At 43.9% G+C, this 7,985-nt stretch overlaps 1 protein-coding gene across 1 annotated transcript in view; it reads left to right on the plus strand.

Moving 5' to 3' along the window:
- Positions 1–6,323, plus strand: part of PARVA (parvin alpha) — a 157,864-nt gene extending 151,541 nt beyond the window's left edge. The window contains exon 13 of the mRNA XM_037146868.2: positions 5,956–6,323. Coding sequence (XP_037002763.1) covers positions 5,956–6,032 — 77 coding nt within the window. The 3' untranslated portion in view covers positions 6,033–6,323. The remainder of the gene's footprint in view (positions 1–5,955) is intronic.
- Positions 6,324–7,985: the final 1,662 nt, after the last annotated feature.

Consider the following 7,985-nt stretch of genomic DNA (forward strand, 5'->3'; position numbering starts at 1 on the left):
GATAAGAATCACATGATCATGTCAATAAGTGCACATGCCAAAATCCCACATCCATTTATAATAAAAACTCTCAGCAGAGTGAGGATAAATGGGACATACATTATCATAATAAGGCCATACATGACAAATCCACAGCTAACATCATACTCCATGGTGAAAAATTAAAAGCTTTTTCTTTAAAATCAGGAACAAGACAAAGATGTTTATTTTTGCCAATCCATATTGGAAAAGAAAAAGTAAAACAGTAATTATTTGTAGATGACAAGATACTATATAGAGAGAATCCTAAAGATTCCATACACACACACACACACACACACACACACACACACACACACACTATTAGGTAAATGAATTCACTAAAGTAACAGACTGCAGAATTAATTTCAGAATCAGTTGAATTTTTATATACCAATAATGAACTACCAGAAATTAATAAAACCATTCCATTTGCATTGCATCCAAAAGAATAAAATACCTAAGAATAAATTTAACCAAGGATGCAAAATATTGTACTCTGCAAATTATATGACAGTGAAGAAAGAGAATTAAGAAGATACAAATAAATGTAAGGATATACCATGCTCATGGACAAGAAGAATTAATATTTTTAAAATGTCCATACTACCCACAGCAATCTCCAGTTTCAATGCAATCCCTATCAAAATGACAATAACATTTTTCACAGAACTGTGATAAATAATCCTAAAATTTATTGGGACCATAAAAGATCCTATAGTCAAAGCAATATTGAGAAAGAACCAATTTGGAAGTAACAGGCTACCTGATTTCAAACTACACCACAAGGCTATAATAATCAAAACAACATGGTAATCACATAAAAAATATATAGATCAATGGAACAGAAAGGAGATCCTAGAAATAAACCCACACCTATATGATCAATTAATAAATGACAATAGAGGCAAGAATACACAATAGGGTAAAGATAGTTTCTTCAATAAATGGTGCTGGGAAAACTGGACAGATACATGCAAAAAAAAAACAACCCGTATTTTACACCATATACAAGAATAAACTCAAAATGGATTAAGGACTTAAATGTAAGACCCCAAACCATAAATCTCCTAGAGGAAAACATAGGCAGTGTACTCTTAGCAATTTTTTTATATGTTTTCTCAGGCAAGCAAAACAAAAGAAAAAATAAATAGGATTCCATCAAACTAAATAGTTTTTTCATAGTAAAAGGAACCATTAACAAAATGAAAAAACCTACTGAATAGGAGAAGATATTCACCAATAATACATCCAATAAGGGGTTAACATCCAAATGAGGAATTCATACAACTCAATACCAAAAAAACAAACACAAAAAAAACCACAGTTTGATTTAAAAATGGACAGAGGACCTGAACAGACATTTCTCTGAAGAAAACATACAGACATGTGAAAAGATGGTCAACATCACTAATCATCAGGGAAGTGCAAATTAAAGCCACAATGAGATATCACCTCATGACAATCAAAACAGCTTTCATCAATAAATGAAAAACAAGAGTTGATGAAGATGTGGAGAAAAGTGAACCTTCGTGCAATGTTGATGGGACCGCAAATTGGTGCAGGCACTGTGGAAAACAGTATGGGGGATCCTCAAAAACTTCAAAACAGTAATACCTTACGACCCCGTAATTCTACTTCTGGGTTTTTATACAATATCTAAAACACTAATTCAAAAACATATATACACCTCTATGTTTATTGCAGCATTATTTATAACAGCCAAGATACGGAAGTAACCTAAGTGCCTGTCAATAAAGTGATTGAATGAAGATGATGTGAGAGATTTATTTATTTGGCCAGGAAAAAAAAAGAATGAATTATTACCACCTGCAGCAATATGGATGCTAACTGGAATAAGTCAGACAGAGAAAGACAAATGCCATATGATTTCACTTACATGTGGCATCTAAAGAACAAAGTAAACAAACCAAACAGAAACAGACTCATAGATGCAGAGAACAGACTGATGGCTGCCAGGTGGGAGGGGTTTGAGGGCCTGGGTGAAACAGGTGAAGAGATAAAGCAGTAAAAGTTGGTAATTATAATAGTCATGAGGATGGAAAACACAGCATAGGGAACATAGTCAATAATGTAATTAACGATGTATAGTGCCATGTAGACTTATCGGGGGGATCACTCAGTAAATTATATAAATGTCTAACCACTCTTCTGTTCAATTAAAACTAATAAAATATTGTGTGTCAGCTGTAATTAAATGGTTTTTTTAAATTATTTTTAGAGAGGATAGAGCAGTGGGTATCCCAGACAGGATGCTGCTGCAAGCAAAAGTCCTTCCTGGGGAACAGAGAGTGGCTCAGTTACTGAGACAGCAGAGCATGTAGCCAAGCCCATGCCAGCCTTGGGTCTGGTCCCTGACCCACCAGCTGCGTGACCTTGGCCAGCTTACCCCCCTGAGCCTATTTTCCATGGCTATAGAAATGGAACTCCTAGAGACATGAACATTACAGGATTACATGTGATTATGCCTGATAAATCACCTGATTATGCAGGCACAGCACCTGGAACCTCATAATGAATGTGAGCAGTTACATTTTATTAAGAGTATGAATTGAGTAATCATTGATGAGGATGAAGTAAGCTGGTGTTAGGTTCCAAAGGGACCTGAGGCCAAGGCAGAAAATCTGGACTTTATTCTGTAGGCAGCGGGTGTCTAGAAATGGTGCTTGAGCAGGTATGTGGTCCGATCAGAGCTCTGTTCCGGAGAGAGCATTTAGAAGGCTGTGTAAAGAACAGATGTTTAGGTGTGGGGCACCATCCACAGCACTGGGGAGCCCAGGAGGGAAAACAGGCTTGGGAGGGACACGGGGATGTCAGCTTTGGAAACCTTGACGTTGACACCTAGGCACTGACAGAGCAGAACTAGAGTTGGGGGAGAAACCAGGAGCGTGATTATATAATGGGAAGTCTTCCACTTGTTGGAAGCCAACTTGCCCACAGTGTAGAACACCAGGAGAGCATGTCAAGAAAAGAAAAGGGCTAAGGACAATATCTTGTGAGAATTCCTTTGCCTATGAAGCTGGAGAGAAAGCAGGCAGCCCAAAGGAGAGAGGTGGACTGCGAAATGTTGATTGGGACCCCATTCCATGCCTCATTCCAGACCTCAGTGCTATCATTTATTCTCACTTATTGTCGCCCTGTTTTCAATGTCTGGTCACCTTGTTAAAGGACGACCTCTAGCAAGGTTGGTGCCCCTTTAGGGTTTCTCTTCCTGGCAAGGCCACTCTAGCATCCTAATGCCATTAGGAATGGACCCTGCATGTCCTCTGGCCAGATGGTGAGCACCGCACATCCGGGTAGCAGAGGGTAGTGGGAGACCTCCAGCCAGCATTTCTACCTATTGTCTTGAGCTGCTTCCTATGAAACGTCCTGGTTACAGATTGGAAGTATTCCTTCTGATTCTTCAGTTTTTCACGCATTTATTTCCCCCAGCACAGTTTCCCAATGTCAACTAATCGATAGGGATATTATAGCATATTGATGACATTTCTCATACGATTATTGAGCTGCTTAATATGAAACTTCCTGACCAATGGGAATGGAAAAACACATCTGTTTTATTTGTTGTTACACCGGGCATCATGCCCGAGCTGAAAATTTCCAGTGCGTAAAGAGAGCTGAAATGGTGTTTTATGAAACTGTGCTTTGGGAGAGGTGTGCCCTAGCGCTCCCTCCGGTTCTTGTACTTCTCCCTGGAAAGGGAGGTTCAGCAGTAAATGCTACAGACTTCATTAAACGTGCCAATGTGGTAATTCTTTGAGGGAGTTTCAAAATTGAATTGGCTGTGGTCGAAGTATTTTTTTTAGGGCAAAATGGTTTTAAGGTCAGGAAAACACACTCTCTGCCATGCTGTTTGATACTCAAAAAGCTCTATTGTACCTTGAAATCCCCTGGAAACTTTGGGTTTGCATCCCAGATGACTTTTGCTGCCCAGGCTTCATAACCTTTAATTCCCTGGAAACAGAACCATACCCAGAGGCGGAACAGCCCAGCTACGCTGGGTAGAGTGGGCGGGAGAGGGCAAGAGGCTCTGAGGAGCCCAGTTCGCAGCCTGTTGCCGTGGCCCCAGTACCATCCACCTTCACTTCACTCACCCTCACTCCCTTAATGAGCTCACTTTTTCTCCTCTCTGGCTTTCTAGCAGTTTCTACCCGGGGTAACTTCCTAATCTTTGATTTGAGGGGAATTTAAGAAACAACATGCCCGTCGGGGAGGAGAAGAATCAGCCCCCAGGGTGTAGGAGTGACTCAACAAGAGCTGGGCTCGGCCACTGGGTGGGCCCAGGTGGTGGCTCAGACACAGGCAGGAACCAAGGTGGGAGCAGAAAGGGAAACTGAGTACCAGGCCTTTCAGGTGCTCCCTGGGCGCCTCTGCTCTGTCAACAGAACTTGGAGCTGAGTCCAAGCCCATCTGTGGTGGAAGAAGGTCAGCCTGCAGCTGGGTTAAGGCCTGGGAGAGGCATACAGGAGGGGACCTAAGGGCGGGAGAAGCCCCGAGGAGAGTCCCCAGCCTTGGGCCCTTAGCATGTAGCCCTGTGGTGGTCATCACTGCAGGACCTGGGAGCCACCGCTCAGCCTGACGGAGCCACTAGACTCTGTTCTGCCTGGTCTGAGGGGTCCGTGTCCCTAGACAAGGGTGTCACCAAATGCTGAAGTTTTCCCCACCCCCTTTTCCCAGCGGCTCAGCCCCATCTCTCTCACCTTTGAATCCCAAAGCATGTGTTTTCTTTTATCATTTACCTTTCTGCACTGTTAGATATCTTTTTAATCATTTTTACTGCGAATAATATCACATCTACAGAAAGAAAGATGCATCAAATATAAATATTCGGGTTAATGAAATATTAGCCCATGAGCCACCACGCAAGAGTCATCCCAGGTCCCGAGGGTTCCCTCCCACCTGCTTTTTAAGAACATGATTCTCTCCTTCCTTCCTGAAGATAGGCACTCTGCTGGCTTTTGTAGGCTTTCGTCTTTTTAAATTTTTTTCCTTTTCTTACAATTTTATTACCTTAGTGTGCATTCCTGAATAGCAGGCTGAGTTCCTTTTTCATGTATATTTTCTCTACTCTGGTCGTTCAGAAGAAGGCCCACAAGGGAGTGAGTGCAGGACCTGAGCAGAGGGGCCTTGGAGGGTGTGGGGGGAGGTGGTGGAGGGGCTGGCAGAGGTTAAGAAGGACATCCGGAGAATAAGATGACCACTAAATAAAAGGAAGGGGGGAAAGGAGGGCACATAAGAAATAGTTGTATAAAAGCTTGGGAACCCATGGTGGAACTCGCCTGAAAATATTGTCCAACTCCCAGCCTCAGACCCAACTGCCTTGCTCTCTATCCTTAATGCGAAACACTCTGTCCCCTAAGGACACAGGCTTACTGCGTACTGTCTGCCAAGTGGGCTTCTGTGTCCTCCAGGGCCCTCCAAGTAGTCCCAATGACCACCTCACCCCACTGCAGCCTCAGGCCCTGCCCTCCTTCCCACCACTCAGGGCTGGACCTGTGGTGAAGGGGTCCCGGAGCCTGAGACTTAGGGCAAAGTGAGGGCCTGTTGCTGGGAGGTGCTGTTTCCAGGGTGAAGGCTGTACCCGCCTGGGGTCTGCTTCATTTTACTGAGCAGTGATACTCCACGCCCAGCACCTCTGCTTCTTACTGTTCCCCTGCTCTGGATTCTCACCACTCGCTTCAACATCCGCCTTCCAACACCAGCTAGCCTTTGGTCATCCTATGGGGGATGCTCCTCTTTCTCAGTAGCTCAGGGAGCTCTTCTTGGGCACAGAGGATGTTCTGTGGCTGAGGGGGACACCCACGCAGCACCATGCCAGGCACACAAAGTGGATGGTGGATGGAAGAGGCCAAAAGATGCCAATCTTAGGCCACGTGGCCCCACTGAAGCATGGCATATTTTTTGTTTTCTATACAGACATCGTCAACTGTGACCTGAAATCCACACTGCGGGTGTTGTACAACCTTTTCACCAAGTACCGGAACGTGGAGTGAGGGGCAGACGGGACTGTCCTCCAAACCACCTTGACCCGTTCATCCCTGTTTTCTGCTCTGTGCTGTCCCACAAGTCCCAGAGGTGGTGGGAACCGAATTAGAAAGGAAGTGATCGGTAACTCAGTGGGCTGACCCACACCTCCCAGGCCCTTTGGTCTCACCCAGCAAAGGCCTAGAAAGATTGTCCCAGTCCTGGTGCTGGGTCCAGATCTCCCTCAGTGTGATTTGAGAACCGGCCTAGGCCCAAGAGATCCCCACAGAAGATGAAAATAAAGATAACAGTTACCGTTTCATGGGTGTAAACTATGTGCCAGATGCCGTGCTCAGTGCTCTGATGTACTCAGACTCATTCGTCCTCGGGACGTCCCTGGACTCAGGGGTTATGCTCCCCTTTTACAGGTGAGGATCAGAGAGGTAGAGTAACTTGCCAGGAGGTGGCATTTGTTGTTCCTCTTTGAACAACATGTTTGTTAATAACAAGCCAATTACGTCACATTCTTTGCACGTCCTATAGTTGTCTGTGTGTGTACCTGCACCCACAAAAAAGACAGGAGCCCCCTGACCTTACCACCATGCAGGCCAGATCAGGGCTTAGTGAGTCCCACTAAAATTGGCAAGTCAAATTTAACCCAGTTAAGTGTGTGTGTGTGTGTGTGTGTGTGTGTGTGTGTGTGTGTGTGTGTGGGGGTGTCAGGAGTCATGTCCCTCAACTCCTTTGTACAAATGAAAATTACTCTTAATTCCTTCAGATTCATAATAACCCCATGCTCTGGTTTCAGGGTGACATTTGGGAAGGATTCTTTTAAAATTAATGGAGTGGCACATTTTACAGCTTTTTTTGCCTGATTGCATGTAATGGAAGTGCCCTATATTTTCCTGCAAAATAAGCACTCAATTCATTATCATTAGGCAAATGTACAATATACTCCAGCACCACAGACAGCTGGGCAGAGGCCCACGTGAGTGAGCCTGGCTTGGGAAGTAGGGCTCTTCACCAGAGACCCTTGAACTTTAAAGAAATAAACCCCTTTTTGCCTTCTAATTGATCATTTAGACCGTTTCTGGCTAAGTCTGCCCACATGCAATTACCGGCTAATTCAGGCGAGGAGAAATGTAAGTCTTTCAGACCCAAGCTGAGTGGTTTCCTTGCGTGGGCTACTTGTGGGCTTGTGGCGACTTGTAGCCCTGCTTTGCGAACCCAGCTTGGAAATACAAGGCTCCAGTTGTCCCAGGCTGCGGGCCCCGTGCAAATAGGAAAGGGGCTCAAGTCAGGGTGACTAGGAGGACAAGATGCATGGGGAAAAGATTTGCACACTTAACAATAAGGAAATGCCCTCAGACAGAGGGACACGGCTGTGGGGTTCACAGTCTTTGTAAACTGACCAGGGTCTCCGGATAATTAATAACTCCTACTGATGGATCTTCATTATAGAACCTTCCCAAATATGCCAGATGGACACAGCCTGTGTACCTGCCTCCAGAAGTCTGTGTCGAATTCATCACCACTGTAGGCCCACTTCTAGTCTGAGGAATTCATTTTGATCTCTGTTTGCACCACTGAGAGTTAGGCCTCCCATATTGTCCAAAACGTTTCCTTCCAGCTTCTAAACATTTCCTTCTTACTCAGAACCCATGAAATTTAGAGATACTATGTATTTCTTTGGAAATTTTGCTCTAAGAAAGAATTGTTACTCAGCATAATAAGCACTTAAGATATAAAGACAATGGACTCTTATGTTAACTTATGGAAGAGGATACAATTATTTTTTACATAGTTAATGAAACATTATGTTTTTCATTAGGAAACACTAAATAGTGTAATATTTACTCTCTTTTAAATTCCCAGTAGCACGTCAAAATATGTCATTGCTTTGCCTCCTTGAGCAATACTGAGGCGGGATGAGAGAAGAGCCATGCACACACTTAAACATGTTTTCCTATACTAATTTCCTC

Source organism: Artibeus jamaicensis, unplaced genomic scaffold (genome assembly GCF_021234435.1).
Source record: "Artibeus jamaicensis isolate MK-2021 breed Jamaican fruit bat unplaced genomic scaffold, CSHL_Jam_final contig_797, whole genome shotgun sequence".
In the NCBI taxonomy this organism is placed as follows: domain Eukaryota; kingdom Metazoa; phylum Chordata; class Mammalia; order Chiroptera; family Phyllostomidae; genus Artibeus; species Artibeus jamaicensis.